Source organism: Eleutherodactylus coqui, chromosome 7, assembly GCF_035609145.1.
Source record: "Eleutherodactylus coqui strain aEleCoq1 chromosome 7, aEleCoq1.hap1, whole genome shotgun sequence".
NCBI classification, from domain to species: Eukaryota; Metazoa; Chordata; class Amphibia; order Anura; family Eleutherodactylidae; genus Eleutherodactylus; species Eleutherodactylus coqui.
Genome location: NC_089843.1, coordinates 166801040 through 166818751, shown reverse-complemented (window position 1 = coordinate 166818751; position 17712 = coordinate 166801040). Strand labels below are relative to the sequence as shown.

The following is a 17712-nucleotide window of genomic DNA, read 5'->3' as shown; positions in this document are numbered from 1 at the left end:
ATTTCGACACACTGTGTAATACCCTCTGGTGTACACCTAGTTGGTCAAGGGGTTCATATTACAGCAAGATAATTATCCAAATTAACTTCTAGGTTAGGTCAGAACTACTTAAGACAAGAAAGCTGGCTTCAAAGACTGGGATGACTTGCAGTCTCCAGATTTAAACAGCATTGAACCTTTTTGGGATGAAGTGGACAACAGGGTGAAAGCAAAGCAACTTACAAGTGCAGCACGTTTGTGGAAACTCCCGCAACAATGTTGGGAAGATATTTCTGAACAATATCTGAATGAAATTGTAGAAAAAAATGTCTGGATTGTGCAGAGCTGTTATATCAGCTAGAGGGACCTACATTAAAGAGTAAAAAAAAATCTAGATTAAATATAGTGAAACAAAGTTAGGCCTCCCTCACACAGGCATTGGCAGAAACGCAGTATTTTTCAACACTGTGTTTACTGCAGATTCAGCCCAGTTTCAGCAGCGCTGGAATGCGTTATGCCAATGTTTGGCTGCAAAACTGGGCATACAGTTATATCTCTGGTAGATATGCAAATTATTCTTTGTGGGGTGATTAGATGAACGGTCTTGTCACCTGAGGCCCTAAAATTGGTTCCCCCCTTGGCCTATAAATGCTCTTGGAGGCTCCTTGTATGTAGTGACCTCTTCTTCCGCTTGTGTAGATAATGTTGACCACTATATGTCTCTATGACACAATGAAAGTGATTTCACCCAGCTAGCTGTTTGAGAGGGGGCGTATTATTGAATGCAAGAAGCTGAATGGTTGCATTGATGAATTGCCCACCATCTGGGCTGTACTGACCAAAACTGGTGTTCGGACCAGAGGATGCGTCTCCATTTGCAGTGGTGTTGTGAATGACTGGACTGCTATGGAGTGGAACGGGGTTGTCTTCGATGATGAATCCAGGTCTAGCTTGGGCACAGACGATAGCTGTACTTGTGTCTGGAGACCTCGGGGTGAATGCCCCAATCCTGCCGTTGCTGTGGAGCAGCACACTGCCCCCACTGCTGGGGCCATCGCATATGACAGTCGGTCACCCCTAGTAGTGGTACGAGGGACAATGACAGCTCAGCAATACCTTCAGGACATCCTGCAGCCACACGTGTTATCTTTCATGGCAGGACTTCCAAGAGGCATTTTTCAGCAGAAGGGGGTCACAGGAATCCCCCACAACACGGTCACACTTCCATGACTGCCCGGTCGCTATCTTAGAGATCCAGGAGAATATTATTTTGTAAATTTCCAAATTCACCCAATGCCGTTTAGATTCCTGGCTAACTGCTACAAAGCTGCATTCCATTCACATACTGATAGCAAAAAGGTGAAGCTGGAGAAAGGCACAGATCCGAATGACTTCCTTAGGAAAACCACGACACAAAGCACAAACATTTATAACCAAGTGGCAGAACCATAGGAGTTTTCAATAATAAAGGATGCCGACCTATAATGTAAATTATTTTGGTAGTAGATACATTTAGAAGTATTGTGCATCATATAGAATGATAATGCACAAAAAGTATGTGTCCATTTACTAGATATTTACATTCTACAGGAATAGCATTGATCAGCCGAGTGTGTTTGAAGGAATTAGCATCAAGACCAGAGTTCTGAGAGTTTTAAACTGAAGGCTTCGGAAGCCAAGATGCAGCAAGTGTATTAAAAGCTGCAAGTCTTATAATATTTTTGGTGCTTCCCGGGCTATCCTTGTGCCAAAAACTGTGCAATAAGGTGAAAGATTTAGGGCTCATGTCCATGGGCAAAAGAAGAATTAAAATCCGCAGCAGATTTTAACTCTTCTCCTGCCCGCGGATCCGCACCCCATAGGGATGCATTGACCACCCGCGGGGTAGATAAATACCCGCGGATGGTCAATAAAAGTGATTTTAAAAAAAATGGAGCATGAAAAAATCTGGACCATGCTCCATTTTCATGCGGGTCTCTCGCGGGGACGGCTCCCGCGGGCTTCTATTGAAGCCTATGGAAGCCGTCCGGATCCGCGGGAGACAAAAATCAGATTTTACTCACCCGCTCCGTTTCTTCTCTTCGCCGCCGCGTTATCTTCTCTCAGTCGCGGCCGGATCATTTTTCTTCGGGACGGCGCATGCGTGGGGCACGTCACCGACGTCATCCTGCGCATCCACCGGGCCGAAGAAAGAAGATCCGGCCGCGACGCAGAGAAGATGACGCTGCATCGAAGGAAGTATCCGGAGCGTGCGAGAGGTAAGTTTATTCTGATTTATTCTTATTTTCAGCCCTCATGTCCGCGGGCCTGATTTTCCCCGTGGACATGAGGCCTTATACCATCACTTAGTTTCAGATGTAAATTATAGGAAATCTTTCAGCACCGCCCCCTCTTACTAAAGCCTGCTTCATTTTAAAGGGGTTGTCTCGCGGCAGCAAGTGGGGTTATACACTTCTGTATGGCCATATTAATGCACTTTGTAATATACATCGTGCATTAAATATGAGCCATACAGAAGTTATTCACTTACCCACTCCGTTGCTGGCGTCCCCGTCTCCATGGCTCCGTCTAATTTCGCTGTCTTTTTGCTTTTTTAGACGCGCTTGCGCTGTGCGGTCTTCTCCCCTTCTGCTCGGTCCAGGCACGAGCAGCGTTCTGGCTCCGCCCCCTTCTACGCGGCATCACGTAGCTCCGCCCTGTCACGTGTGCCGATTCCAGCCAATCAGGAGGCTGGAATCGGCAATGGAACGCACAGAGCCCATGGTGCACCATGGGAGAAAACCGCAGTGCATCCCTGGGAAAGGACCGGCGGCCATCTTAGGGAGAAGATTTTTTAAAGTCCTTATTTCGTCGGATCGGTAAGTAGTAAGCAGTTTAAAAACCGCTTTAATTTGCTATTTTATGCCAGGGGGGTGACAGGGGGAATGGGGTAAGGTAAAATTTTGAGGTTTGCCGCGAGACAACCCCTTTACTCCTTCATGACACGGCCCCCTTTTTTCCCCCATTTTCGTTTTTTTCTCCCCCCTTTAAAAAAATCGCAACTCCTTTATTTATCCATCGACGTCGCTGTATGAGGTCTTGTTTTTTGCGGGACGAGTTGTAATTTTCAATGGAGCTATTTAATGTACCATATAATTTACTGAAAAACTTTAAAAAAAATTCAAAGTGGAGTAAAATGAAAAAACAAACAAACGACATTCCGACATCAGAACTGACAGCGGCATTTAAAGGGTTAATAGCGGCTATTGCCCGCGGGTGTCAGCTGTAATAAACAGCTGACGCCCGCGCTGTATGCAGAGAGGTCGCCCTGCGACCTCTCTTCATACATGCCCCTACGCTCCCGGATGTAAATGAACAACAGCACACAAAATAAATTTACTATCAGAGGTATACATACCTATAATCAATACTCTAACCACATTAAATAATGCAAGGTTCTTGGTATATAATTTGATCAAATTACATTTGGCCCATCTACCAACGTCCAGGTGACCAAGCTCAGATTGGTCCTAATGCTAATACCAGGTGGTAAATCTCAACCTAGGAAAGTTGGGTTCCTACCTCTCAGAATACTTCTCTCTTGGGACTAAGCCTACAAATAAAATCAGGGAATGTAGGATACCATTCATATGGTCCATATAAGACATCTGGGAGTCATTCACATTGTCTTTTTATTTCACACTTTTCCACTGTAGCTGGGACATCCATAGGAGCACCAATTACAGTAGAAGATCTTCCCCTCTAGTGACAATATTCACTAGCAGAGCTGATCAGGGTCTGCTAGGACCCTGCAGCTCTGATGTAACAGGAGGACCCGGCGATTACGTGATCGCCGTGTTGTATAGTGGAAGTAACACTTCCACTTCCTAGTACATAGCACTCATTAAGCGCTATGTACCCGGGAAAGGAGAATGCAGAAGTGGTTAAAAAATGCTTCTCCCTTCTCCTCCGGGTTATCAGCTGTGACTAACAGCTGGGGGCCCATCCTGCTTGTATGCAGCAGAGGCTTTAATTCTGTGCCATATTTTTGCTATCAGCAGAGGTTAAAGCCCAGGAGCAAGCGCTGTATATTTACCGTGCTTGGTCCTTAAGGAGTTCGTTTCAGGGGCACGGTATGCATGAAAGTGGGTTTAAGTATAAAACGTAAGGAAAAAACAAGCATAGTAAGTATGAACTGAATGAGTGACAGACTGAAAGAAAGGGAGAGAGGTCTCTGTAAGGGCTTACAAGCTACAAAGGAAGATGGAAGGGGACAGGTGAGGGTAGAAGTGACTCATACGGTAATTCAATGGCAGTTGGGTTATTGTAGGTCGTTTTTCTGAAGAGGTGGGTTCTCGGGTTGCTCTTGAAGGCTTAGATGGTGGGAGAGTCTGATATGTCGGGGTAGTGAGTTCAAGAGCCGGGAGGATGCAAAGGAGAAGTCTTGGAGACCACTAAGTGAGGAACAAATAAGGGGAGAGCAAAGAAGGAGGTCTTGTGAGGATGGGAGATTATATGTGAGGAGGTACTGGGAGATCAGGGCACAGATGTATGGAGGGAACAATCTTTTAGACTTAATTCAGTGGGCAATGGGTAGTCAGTGAATGGACTGGCAAAGGGGAGATGTGGATTAACTGGGTAGCAGAGTTGAGGGTGGATAGGAGGCCCTAAAAAAGGATGTTGCAATAGTTAAAGGGGTTTTCTGCTGAAAATACTATTGATGACCTATCATCAAGATAGGTTATCAATATTTGTTCGGCTGTAGTCCATTGCTCGGAAGCCCGACCGATCAGCTGGGCGGGTGCATGCTGTCAGTGCTGCAATAACACAGAGGTCGGAGCTGAAGCAGCAGAAGTCTCCACGCCATCTGTGCAGTCGCTGCACTTGTAACTGCAGGCACGGCTCTCATTGAAATCAACACGTCAAATCCTTCTTTCATCTAACACCTACCATCAAAGAACAGCCAGCATAGCCCCATCAACTTACCATAGTTGGCTGATACCATTAAAACTGTCAGATTTGGCAGACTTTGCTCTTATACCTATGGACACCTTTAACTACAATGGAAAATTGCTAAAAATGCTCTACAGTTTGTGGACAACAGGTGATTGTTTTTTTTAAGAAAGTTGTGATCCATAGGGGTCTGTATAAAGGGGTATTGGACATCAACCCCTCCGCAACAATTTAAAACTCATTTTCAAAACTTTGCAGTCAGATTAGTTAAACTATATCCAACCTTAGGTCCATATCAGCAATCCACCTGTGGCAGGAAGCTGACAAGATGGTTCACTGGGGATCCAAATACAAATCTACAAGAATTATCCAAAAAGTTGACACCAGCTGATTCAGTATTACGACCGCACCTCCGCCATGACATTTTGCACACCATCTTTTCCTGTTTAGAAGAAAAACCAGCAGGAGGGCCGAGTGCGATCAACTCCCAACTGGTTAAACTGCCATGCCAAGGTGTTTATTCACACCCGCACATGGCAATAAAACTGATGCATGAAACAATCAAATCATGTCTTTTTGCAACTCAGCCCCCATTGCCTCAGCCTCATGTTTCGAGTTTAGTTCCAGATTCTTTTGAGGCCATAACCTCTAACACACAGCAGCCGAAATACAGTCATGGCCAAAAGTTTTGAGACTGACACAAATTTTGGTTTTCACGAAGTTTGCTGCCTTAGTCTTTTTAGATCTTTTAATCATAAGTTTCTATGGTATACTGAGGGACAATTAGAAGTAATTCATGAGTTTTTAAACTTTTATTGATGAATTGATCAAGTATTTACAGTGTTGACTCTTAGGCCTCATGTCCACGGGGAAAAGCACAATTAAAATCCGCAGCGGATCCCCCGCATGCGGAACCGCGTCCCATAGGGATGCATTGACCACCCGCGGGTAGATAAATACCCACGGATGGTCAATAAAAGTGAATTAAAACATTTCTGGAGCATGAAAAAATATGGACATGCTCCATTTAGGTGCGGGTCTCCCACGGGGACGGCTCTCGCAGGCTTCTATTGAAGCCTATGGAAGCCGTCCGGATCCGCAGGAGACCCACGCCTGAATTAAACTCACCTGCTCCGAGCGATGCAGATCTTCCTTCCTTCGCGGCAGGATCTTCTTTCTTCGGCCCGGCGGATGTGCCCGGCGTATGCGCGCGGCACGCAGCCGGCGTGCCGAGCACATCCGCAGGGCCGAAGATAGAAGAGCCGGCCGCGAAGAAGGGAAGACCTGCACGGTGTGCAGCAGGTAAGTTTATTCTTATTTTCAGCCCTCATGTCCGCGGGGCAGGAGGGACCCGCTGCGGATTCTCCATGGAGAATCCGTACCGGGCCTGATTTTCCCTGTGGACATGAGGTCTTATTCTTCAAGACTTCTACAATTAGCCCTGGCATGCAGAAGTCTTGAAAAATAAATGTTAACACTGTAAATAGTTAATCATTGCCTAAACTTGATGTATTTGTCAATAAAGGTTTAAAAACAAATGAAATGCTTAGAACTGTACCTCAGTATACCATAGATACATCCGATTAAGGCCAGGCTCACATGGCCGGGTCGGATTCCGCATGGGGAAGCCCGCAGCCAGGCCAGAGACCCTGTGTATGGTGCGTAATTGTAATGCAAATGAGCGCGTATGCATGAAGGTGGTCCTGTGTAGTGCAGCAGGGTTTTTTTTGTTTGTATTTCCCACACCGTCGCTTAGTGATGACGCGGATACTCGAAGCCAATATGCAATGTAATTGCATATGGGCTGCTGGTATATTCGTGACCATAGTGCACAACGGGCTCTATAGTCATGGATTCTGCGGTAAAATAGAGCATGCTGCCATTTTCCTTCTGCTCGTGGAATATGCAATTCATACCCGCAGGTGGGGAGGAAACTTCGAAAATACATGCCTTTCAATGCCCGTGTATTACCGCGGATTGTCTGCGCGGAAGGCGATCGCGGAATCTGCAATTCAAATCCGGTCTGTGAGACCGGCCTAAAAGATCTCAAAAACACTGAAGCAGCAAACTTTGTAAAAACTCAAAAAACTTTTGGCCACAACTGTGCAGATGCAGTAAAGTTTAACACGATTTATGATAACTTTTTGTGCGACAGTTTGGTTACCCTTTCAATTTCTTCACAAAGCGTTTGCTGTCTTAAGATAAGAGAACGGTTGCTTCTTAGAACTTCAGATAACTTTTTCTGAGAAGTCATCACAGACAAGTTACAATCTGCTACATCTGTACAATATCTATAATCGCCGTTCTGATAATGCCGTTTCTGGGTTCTCACCCTCACCAATACAGAGCAGAGGACAAGAAGCCCTGAATCGGCACTGCCGGAGCAGCGATGGAAGATGCAGAATGATGGAAGCAGTCACATGACGACACTACCCAGTATCAGACAGATGCGGAGACATTAATGAGGGGAGTATAAGTTTCTTTCCATTTTGATACAGTGCAATTTTTAAGAAATTGCCCCCCACCCCACCCTACCCCGTGCACATCTCGTCCCCAAGCTGCGGAAATAACCCGCACAAAACCCGTGCGGAAACTGACTTGTCGTGCGGAATTCAAATCCGCGACATGTCAATTATGTCGCCGTCTCCACTGAGGAATTCCCCCTCTATCAATGAGGGGGTGAAATCCGCACAGGAATTCGCATTGAAACCGCTTCAAAAATTGCACCAAAAAGGTACAGGTTTGGAGGCAGGCATTCCGCAGCTGATCTACAACGGGATGTCCGCTGGAAATCAGCACGGTGTGGATGCAGCCAGAGGATAACACAACGCAATCCTTCCTACTGCCATTACTCCACAGTATATTTGGAACGCAAAGAATATATAGGGTTTCCTTTTTTTAAAAACAAAAATGGCAGCGGCTCATCATTAAGATGTGGAAAGGTCATAGTCGAAATACCGTTGACCAGGGGTAGATGGAAAACACAGTGCCAGCTGGGCTCATATTTCGGTCCCTCACCTGTGACTGGTGCATCGATGTCCAGCAAATTTTTTTCCAAACGAAGAATTGAAGCTCCTTCTGTTATTATTCGGAGTGCCACACTTTCCTCCAGTCTTCCTTCTTTCATTAGGTGAGCTTTTAATACGTCTACCCGGGGCTTGCCATCATTGTCAAATACTTCTTTTGCCGTTAGTCTGTGACTTGGTGGAAATGGTACAGCTAAAAGATGAAAAGACAAAAACAGGAAGAACAAGTTGTTAATTTAACCTTCGCAAGGTCATCCAACACTTAAAAATATATATTTTTTCACATACAACCCTTTTTAGGCATTTAGTCTACAAACTAATGAGCAATAAGCATAAATCGGCGCCAAGAGCCTGCAGTCTAATAATGTAATATTACTTCTTCTATCAAGACAATGTCTGCTTTATTGGCTGTAACTAACTGACATACTACTCTCCCTACAATTAACCCTTTGCAATCCAATTTTGGATTCAGGGTTTCCTAGGGTGCTTTCTCTTTCTGCCATTATACAATGGCGCCATCTGCTGGCTAAAAACTGGGACACGTATGTCACATGCTGGAGAGGCACCCGACAACAGAGCAGCCAGTAATATACAGTAAAACTACCCTGCCGGTCGTCTTCTGACATCGGAGCTGTGCAGCCTTCTATCAGAATGTCTTCAGACGCCAGACAGTGGATTAAAAAGGGTTAAACTCAGAATAAATCTCCCCCTATAGGCCTAACCTCTATAGACAGATGTTTGTTGATACAGTGTTCCCAATTATACAAGTAGACCATTTGCTGACAAAGCCAGATTATGTTCTGGCCAGTAGTGCGACTCAGTACTGAAGGAGACATATCAGCATTTCTAGATAAGTCAGAGGAAGATGGTCTTGATATTAGATTAGAAGGCAAATAAAATGGTAAATCAGATAAAATGGGAATGTTGAAGGCACTGGATGCACTTTAAAAGGTTATGCACACCCTTGGGGACACATTTTTTTCACTGAAATGCATGGATTTTGGGCTGACAATCATTTTTGCAATAAGTTTTGATTTAAAAAAAAAAAAAAATTACCAGTTTGTCTTCTGCAGTTTTTACTTATCATTGTATATAGGAAGCTGCAGAATGAGTCTCAGTAGGAGATCTGCTGGTGTGCTGAACTAGTGGTTTGGTTTTCTGCCCTTATGTCCTGAACATTCTTATCAGTTTAGGCTACATGGACATCAGAGGCTCAGTTTGTGACTTCTAGAGCAATTCTGGCACACAATCGGGGGTGAAATAGAGCATCATGCTGCAGTATTCAGTGTGGAAAAAAATGTGTCTGGCGTGCAGGAAGACGGATGGACAATATTTTTAGTCAATGAGGTTTATCTGGCGCCAATTGGATCTAGACTAGAGATGAGCGAATATAATTACTCGATCGAGCACCGCGATTTTCGAGTACTTCCGTACTCGGGTGAAAAGATTCGGGAGGCGCGGGGGGAGGTGTGGGAAACAGGGGGGAGCCCTCTCTCTCTCCCTCTCCCCCCTGCAACCCCCCACTCACCCACGGCGCCCGCCGAATCTTTTCACCCGAGTACGGAAGTACTCGAAAATCGCGGCGCTCGGGTGAAAAAGGGGCGTGGCCAAGTAGGTTCACTCATCTCTAATCTAGCCCTTCATGTATGATCATTGAACAGTTCCATGGAAGGAGATGAACAAGGAAAAGAATAACAGAGCCTGGGTGAAAGTGTGAATGTGCCCGAATTTATGGCCAAAACAAAGAAGCTGATTAAAATGTTCGGAAACACAAAAGGAGAGAAAAACTAAGCTGATTGATCTCCTATTGACACTTAGGCCGCTCTCACACAGCCCGCTTTTTACTGCGATTAGAGAGTTTCAAAAATCGCGCTAATCACGGTACAGCGCCCTCAATGATTTCAATGGTGCTTTGTAGATCTGCACTTCAACGCGACATTTTCAATGCGTGATTTACGAGTAGAGTCTGCTCTATTTTTTGCCCTTTTTGCACACCTGATCACAATGACGGGGTATATAAAAAAACATGAAACTCCATACAACGCATTCAAAAATCCGTTTGCTTGCGGGTTTGAAATTGTGGGAAAATGCGGTGATTTCCAACGTTGCGTTTGGTGAAAGCTTGCAGTTTACTACATACAGCGACCTCCTATTAGGACTTAGATTGCAGTTTCTACATATAGTGATATGCAGAAGCTGCAGAAGACACAAACAAGGTAGCATTTTTAAACACTTTTGAAAAATGACTGTCAGCCCAAAATATAGGTATTGCAATGAGAACAATTACCCCTACAGGTGTCAATAGCCTTTAAGCTTACGTCATATTTATACGAGTCTGATAAGCAGCTACCAATCCTAAGCGCTTATGTATCATGCTGGGAGAAAGCTTAGGTCATGGTAAAAGACTGTTAACCCTTTCCAATCCACTGTCTGACCTGTGAAGACATTATGATTTAAGGCTGTACAGCTCCGATGTTGGTAGATATCCATCAGGGTTCTCTTACTGTATATTGCCAGCCTCTCTGCTGTCGGAGCCTATCCAACGTGTCACCTCATGCAGTACTGGCTTTAGCCAGCAGATAGCGCCGTTGTATAACGGCAGAAAAAGAGTAAGCCTCCTAGGAAAACCAGGATACAAATTGGACTGGAAAGGGTTAAACATAAGCAAACTGTCCAAACAGCAGAGTGCTTGTCTGTGAACCAACAGTAATTTTTGTTGAGCGACAACGGCAGTCTACTTGCGGCATAGTATGAAGATATGCTTCTCGGAGACGTAAATATGGCAAAAAGTTGTATTTAAAAAACTTTAAAAAAAAAAAAAAGACATAAAAAGTGTGAAATCTCTTGAGCCTGGGGATGATTATGACATTCTGAAGCCAGCCCGGTGGTTTAAAAGTAGAGTTATGTGAACACACATACAGTACACCGGTAATCGAGAGCTGCTGCCGAATATCAAATGACGATCGGTAGGGAAAAACATCAAGAGAAGACCACAAAACTTTGGAAGCAAGTTCACTTCCAAGCTGCGGTCTTCTGTTGGTATGACATCGACTAACATCTTAATATTGTGTGGGCAGGCATCTGAAGAGGGAATTAGCAGGATTACCTCGTTGAACCTGGTAAAGTTCTCGTAATTTATGTAAAATATTTGCTGTAAAGACCAATGAAAAGTTATTGGAGGATGTGCGCTAAGTTTCAGAGCTCATGAATAGGAGGAAGAACAATCCGGGAAGCTAAAGAGACACCGCAGCGTGGTTCAGGAGGTAATCCTCTTAATTCCCACTTCAGATGCCGGCCCACACAATATAAAGATGCGTTTGTTGATGACATATTAACATAAGACCTGAGCTTGGAAGTGACCTTAGATTTAATTGGACTGTCAAAGATCATGTCACTTTTAATTAGTCGTTTCGCTAATCTGATCTCCTCCAAGAGGTAACTATTTGCAGTATGCTACACTACTCATATTGCGCCAACAGAGGTATTCGACTAATGATGGTCATCACGGTCGGCACGGCATGAACACCACAGCGTGCACATATTATCGGAGGAAGTAGTATTAGTACATTTTGGTGCTTCATGTTTTGCCAAGAGCAATATTATCAATAAAGCCTGATCTTGAGGACGTTGTACAAAACGGTGTTTATGTACGTAAAACCTGGGCCAGGTCAAATTAACAGTACATAAAAGGTAAGAAACAGGGTCCGCGGCACCAAGTTCTCCCTGTACGGTACATAATGTGAAAGTATGTGTGCTTTCTTGGCAACGGGAAGAAGTGTACTTCAATAAAAGCCAGAGGTAGAGTACAATCCGCACGGTTAGACGGTTGGATATTCTCCCTCGCTAGTTACTCCTTAGCCTTATCTAAACTAAAGTCTACACTGCGCAGTCTACAGTCTGATAGATGGTATTTTACTTTTTACCAAGCCCTTAATAAGACAAGAAATGGTTAAAATTAAGCAAATATTGCAAATTCTTAAAATGTTATTCGTATCCATGGTAAAAACGTACATTACCTAGCCAACCCAACCCAACCCAACCATGGAATAAGCAAAGTTCTACTATGATGGTTCATGCTTCGTAACTGGTAAATTCAAGTGCCTTGGGCTGCCTTTCCACGGGCGTAGTAATATCCTGCGGCGGAGATCCGCCGCTGGGGAGCAGGAGCCAGCTGACGGTTCTCCGCACTGAGTATATCTGACAGATAGGCTCACCGCAGCAAATTGCAGCATGCTGCGATTTGAATCCCACGAGCAGAGAATCCCTATGATCATCCGCTTGTGGACAGCAGGGCTGCGCTTTCCATAGCAACGCTATGGAAAGATTGCACAGCGTTACCTGCTGACTGATTTTCGCCGCGGATGACGCAATGCAAAAACGCCCGTGGACAGGCAACCTTAGAGTTGGGGAGAGCGTCTAGAAGTTTCATACAGAACATGTAGATACAACTTTTACATGAAACAGAAGTGTGGCAGAAGAAAAAGACTGCGGGAAATCAAAGGATTTGTAAAAGGCTTAGAACCAAATCCTGCTACAGTACCATCAGCTTTACCTAATTTTTTGGATTTTTTTTAAAAACCATATAAAATGATAGTACATTGAAGGGTTAAATCTGCACATGGATCTGTGGTTATACATGTGCACAGCTGTGGCAAAAGTTTGTGTCTTCGCTATGGATTTCTGCTGCAGTTTGTAGAGGAGGAATCCATGTGGGAAAAAAAATCATACACCCATTTGGCCATATGAACGCACCCCAATGGTTCCATTTTTTTTATATTTTTGGCAAGATGTCACAAAAAAAAAATAACTGAAAAAAGAAACAGATGTATACTGTACTGTGTCTATAGACATCTATGGGCACATGTATGCAAAACAGGTTTCCCTTTGGCATAGGTTTGGCAGGTTTAAACTTGAACTTCAGAACTTTTTAACCACAAACCCTGTATATGATGAAGGTTCCCCAATTCTAAGGGTATATCCACATGCACCGGGAAAGCAGTGGGATTTTGCATGTGGATGATCCGCAGCGGATTCCGAATTAGATCTTAAACACTCTTCATCCACAGGCTGCGGAATTTTTCGGCATGGAAGTTGAGCAATTTCTGCAGCAAATTTCCAGCATGGATTTCCCCCCTTTCAAATGTAGAGAGGTGAAATCCAAAGCAAACCCGCTGCAAAATCCACATCTGGCCATGTACGGACCTATCTTAATTCAAGCCAATGGCCGATATATCCAAATGTAACAGTATATAAAAAGTCTGGCAACTGTATAGAATTCAGAAAGAAAAAGGATACAAAAGAGCCAAAAGAGTCTTCACATAGTCTTCTATGAATGTAGTAGAATAAACCCCTTGCTATGTACTCTCCGTGCATGTACAGCAGTCCTACCTTGTGCGCAAGCATGGGCACTGCCAACCTTGTATACAGACCTCGGAGTCAGGCAACAAGCACCCTGTATTCTACACGCCTCACAGGTCATTTCTGGTTTATAGATCGTCGAATAAACGCTATTTTACATAAAGGAACCAAGGTAAATGTTGGCAAGTGCGGTAACAGAAGGAAGAACGGCTCTGGAAAAACACAAGTAGAACTATTTCCAATACATTATTCCTACTACTGTAGAACAGATTTCCTTCCAGTCCTTTTGGCTCACATTCGGTTACACCCAAGTTGACTCATTCTTTTCTCTCTGCTGGTGATGGGGGTCCCCAACGACCACGTGACGGATCTCACGCTGAAAAAGTACTAGCTGAGCCAGACAGGTTAGTCTTACATAATGGCAGTGATTCCCACATACTCTTACGGCTACAACCGTGACAGACACAATGCTTGATGGATACCAAGCCCCTACTCAACCGGCTAGATTGGAAACAACTGAGCTCACCGTCACCTTCACGCAACTTGTAAACCGGGCCATTTTTTCCCTGGACACTTTTAATGAGTCAGAAAAATCGGTAATGGTCTCACCCCGTACCCCCCCCCACCCGTACTTTTCAATTGCTCCAAAAAAACTGTTCCATATGCCCCAATGATTTTTGCAAAATGAAAAACTCAAATCTATATTAAAAAAAAAACGAAAAAAAACAAACATGTTTTGATAGTTTTTGTTCTACTTCATCCTATACTTGTAGTCATGTAGCAAGGCCCATTAAGGCGTCTTTCACACGGGCAACAGCGATCTCGCTATGAGAAAATCACAGTAATATCGCAGGTGTGTTCTTTGCGGTATCATTGCGTTTCTGTGGCGCAACATTGTAGCGCTCTTTTGCTGGGATTTTGGGGGGGCTTGAAATTAAGCCCTACTCTAAAAATAAGCCCTAGCGGCATTAAAAAAAAAAACAAAACAAAAACAATACATTACCAAACAAGCGCTGTCTGCGCCGCCGCAATTCTCCTCCAGCAGTTTGAGGGCACTTGCTTGTAGTCTTCAGCCAGCGCTTCCTGGCCATCAAGGAAGCGCTGGCTCTGATGGGTTCATCGAGTGCTGTAGTGATTGGTTCTTAAGCGCCGCAGCTCAGCCAATCGAAGCGCTTCCTGGAGGGGGGATTTTTGGACCCTCTGACCAGCAAGCGCTGGCTGAAGACTACACACAAGTGCTGCCGAACTGCCGGCGGAGCAGACTGTACCCATTAGGTAATGCATTGATTTTTTTTTTCTAATGCAGCTAGGGTTTATTTTAGAGACAAACAGTAGGACTTCCTCCTGTAAAAGTTGCATCATACCAAAAATTGTGTTTTCATGCGGTGTGATGCAACACAAAATGAATGCTCCATAGGGAAACAATCTACAAAACATCACAAATCACACCTGTATAGAGCATGCCGACTTTTTGTTTCTTGCAATGTAGCAGCCTACAAAACATTGCTCATGTTAAGGAACCCATTGGAAAGCATGGGCTTCACATGAGCTACACGATTTGTAGCACTGTCACATCACCAGAAAATCTTGCGTTTTTGTTGGCCGTGTGAAGACGCCCTTAAAGGCTGGACAGGGAAATCTATTTGTTTTCACCCACATACAGGAAGACCATTTAGGATTAATGGGCATTTTCCTTGCAATTCTACAAACGTGATCTTACGAAGTGTCCATGCGGTTTCCCGTTTGTGGGTGAGATGATGCAACATGTGAGGGGTCGCATCAGTAAGTATAAATCTGCAATAAGGTGCGCAAATTCGTTATTGCCGTTCCCACTTCATTTCCACGGAGAAAAACCCATACAGTTGCTCTGTTAAGATTTCCAGTAATGGAACAGGTGGCCATACCTAGAAGAAGTGGTAATACCTAGAAGAAGTGGTAATACCTTACCGTTACGTCAAGAAGCTTTCTGGATTCACACTCTTCAAACTTTAGTACTGATGGGTCTAAACGGGGAGTACGCTATTGTTCAATTAATGTATGTTTTTAGTTTTAGTTTACACAGCACTATTAATATGAAGATCGGATATGGATTATGCCATCGGGTTTCTGATCTCATGTTAACTATGTCATCTGGTGGACGCCGGTCGAGGATTGCTTTATAGCTTACTAGGGTTACCAGGATGACTAACTGCAAGGTTAATTCTGTCAGATGATGGCTGCTTGATTCTGTTTGCGATATATATGGTAGTTAAAACCGCTCAGACGGGCCGAAACGCATCCTTTTGTATTGCTAATATGCAATAAACTGGTAATGTTGAAGAAGCGTGTGCTGTGACTTTCCTTTGAGATGTTGGATTATTACTTCATGTGCATTACAAGGGGGCCATAGTGTGGATTAAAGTGTTTGTAGCATCAAAATGTTGTAGAGAGACTTGAAAAGAAGCCACCTTCTAGTAGGGGGTGCTGTAGAGGCATGGCACCATCGTCCAGTTGCATACCTTATTTCCCAGAGGAGCATGCATGGCCGTATAAGTCTACTAACACCTAGCAGGTGCTCTCCAGAAGGAAAACCTATACCCTTCCCAACCCAAGTCACAGGTCTCTCACCCAGCCAACTAGCAATCTACTGTACACCGATGAGGGGCAAGAGGCCGAAAAAACAGATAGATGCCCTTTTCCTTCTTGAAGAGACTCCGGTTTAGCCTAAATTCCCCATCATGTTGCAAGTCCCATTAAAAAGGCAGGAAAGTGACCAACAGTGAAGCTACCTTCCAATAGGTGGCAATGCAACGCCGTTGTACCATTTCCCATTTGCATACCTTATTTCCCATAAGAGCATTGCATGACTGCAGACGTCTCTTATGCCAACCTGTTGTGGTCCCCATGGGAAAAACCGTGTCCTTCCTGAATTTTTATCTTTCTGGAGCTATCAGACATTACTCTATTCCTAAAACTCTACTCGTTGATCCGCAGGACTCCTTCACAGCTGCACCCAGCCTCTGCTGCATTCCCATTGTCCTTAGCCTCAGCGATGTCCAGCACATAGCAGACCCGAACAGCGGAGGGCGGCCTCCCACACACGGCGCTAATTTATCTGGGATTTCGTACCGGATCTGCACTAGCAGCTATGAACGGAGCCTCGGGCGCAGATGTAAATGGGGTCAAACACTCCAGCAGGATACGGGGCACGATAAAACAAAATCCTTAGGAGCTTTTTCACACTCTTTAAAAGTCATGAGCAAACATTTCTGTTCAAAGCAAATAAAGTCAGAAAAGTTATTCTGGGCACATTTTACATCTCTATTATTAATTAACTCATGGTAGAACAGCCTCAGGTGTAAGAATATCTTACTGATCAGCATTAATAACTATAAGTAGGAAACAGAGGGGGGCGTTATCAACCCCTCTATGGCACATGTTTGGTCGAAAAAAGTTGTCTATTTTTGCACAAGTCCCACCTGCGCAAACATTTTGTGACTGTTGGGCTTTTGGGGTTCTAGTTGCCACTATTAGAAATGTGGGTGAAACTTAGTAAAAGGGGGTGGGGCCTCACCTGCCCATCAGATTTACTATAAATCTACATTAGAAACGGGCATAAATTACAACCGAAATCTAAACCAGATAGGGGTCAGAGAAATAGATAGCTTTTCCTGCTCCCAGAGCCAAGATTAAATTTGGCACCCAAGATTCAATAAACACTAACTACCGGTACTTCTCAAGCAAACTCTAATCTTAGACAGCCGGCCCCAGTTGGACAACCAATCCTCGAAGGTACACTGCCCCATTCATTAGCTCCCTATTACTCGTCAGATCAACGAGATCAGCTGATATCCTTGGATAAGTTACAGCTTAGCTCACATGTCATGGCAGGGGAAATACATTGTACAAGTTCATTATTGAATATTAATGTGCAACCCCAGAAATAAGTAATGGGATAATGTCTCCTCAGTGCCACCTACTGGAAGATAGCTACCCTATTAGGCAACATCTAACCTATTTAACAAGCCTCGCCATGTGATTAGAGATGTAAGCCAAACCAAAATACCAACGTACATGCAGCTGTTTTGGGGTTATTGCCCCTAATCTGTGCACAGTAGTGTTTAGGTTAGCTGGTTGAGAGGGCATAAATGTGAGACCAAGGGGGCAACTATTCCCCTTGGGATAGCACAACGATTGGCCTACAAGATTCCCTGCAACCTTGTGATGCTCATTCCACAGGTATTCCCACCAGACTCCTGCTGATTGTCCTTCACCTAGCCAACAAGAACCCTACTGAACATTCGGGCAAGAACCCCAAAATAGCTGCATGTACATTCCTAATCATGTTGCAAGGCCTGTGAAAACGTCAGCTATTGACTACCATTCCAGAAGGGGGTGCTGTACAGGATTATTCCATCACTTATTTGCATACCTTTTC

The 17712-nt window shown here is 44.3% G+C and overlaps 1 protein-coding gene across 4 annotated transcripts in view; it reads right to left on the bottom strand.

Moving 5' to 3' along the window:
• Positions 1 to 17712, bottom strand: part of PPP3CA (protein phosphatase 3 catalytic subunit alpha) — a 206940-nt gene that overhangs the window by 88455 nt on the left and 100773 nt on the right. For all 4 annotated transcript variants that reach the window (XM_066573972.1, XM_066573973.1, XM_066573974.1 and 1 more), the window contains exon 2: positions 7930 to 8130. In XM_066573972.1, coding sequence (XP_066430069.1) covers positions 7930 to 8130 — 201 coding nt within the window. The remainder of the gene's footprint in view (positions 1 to 7929; positions 8131 to 17712) is intronic.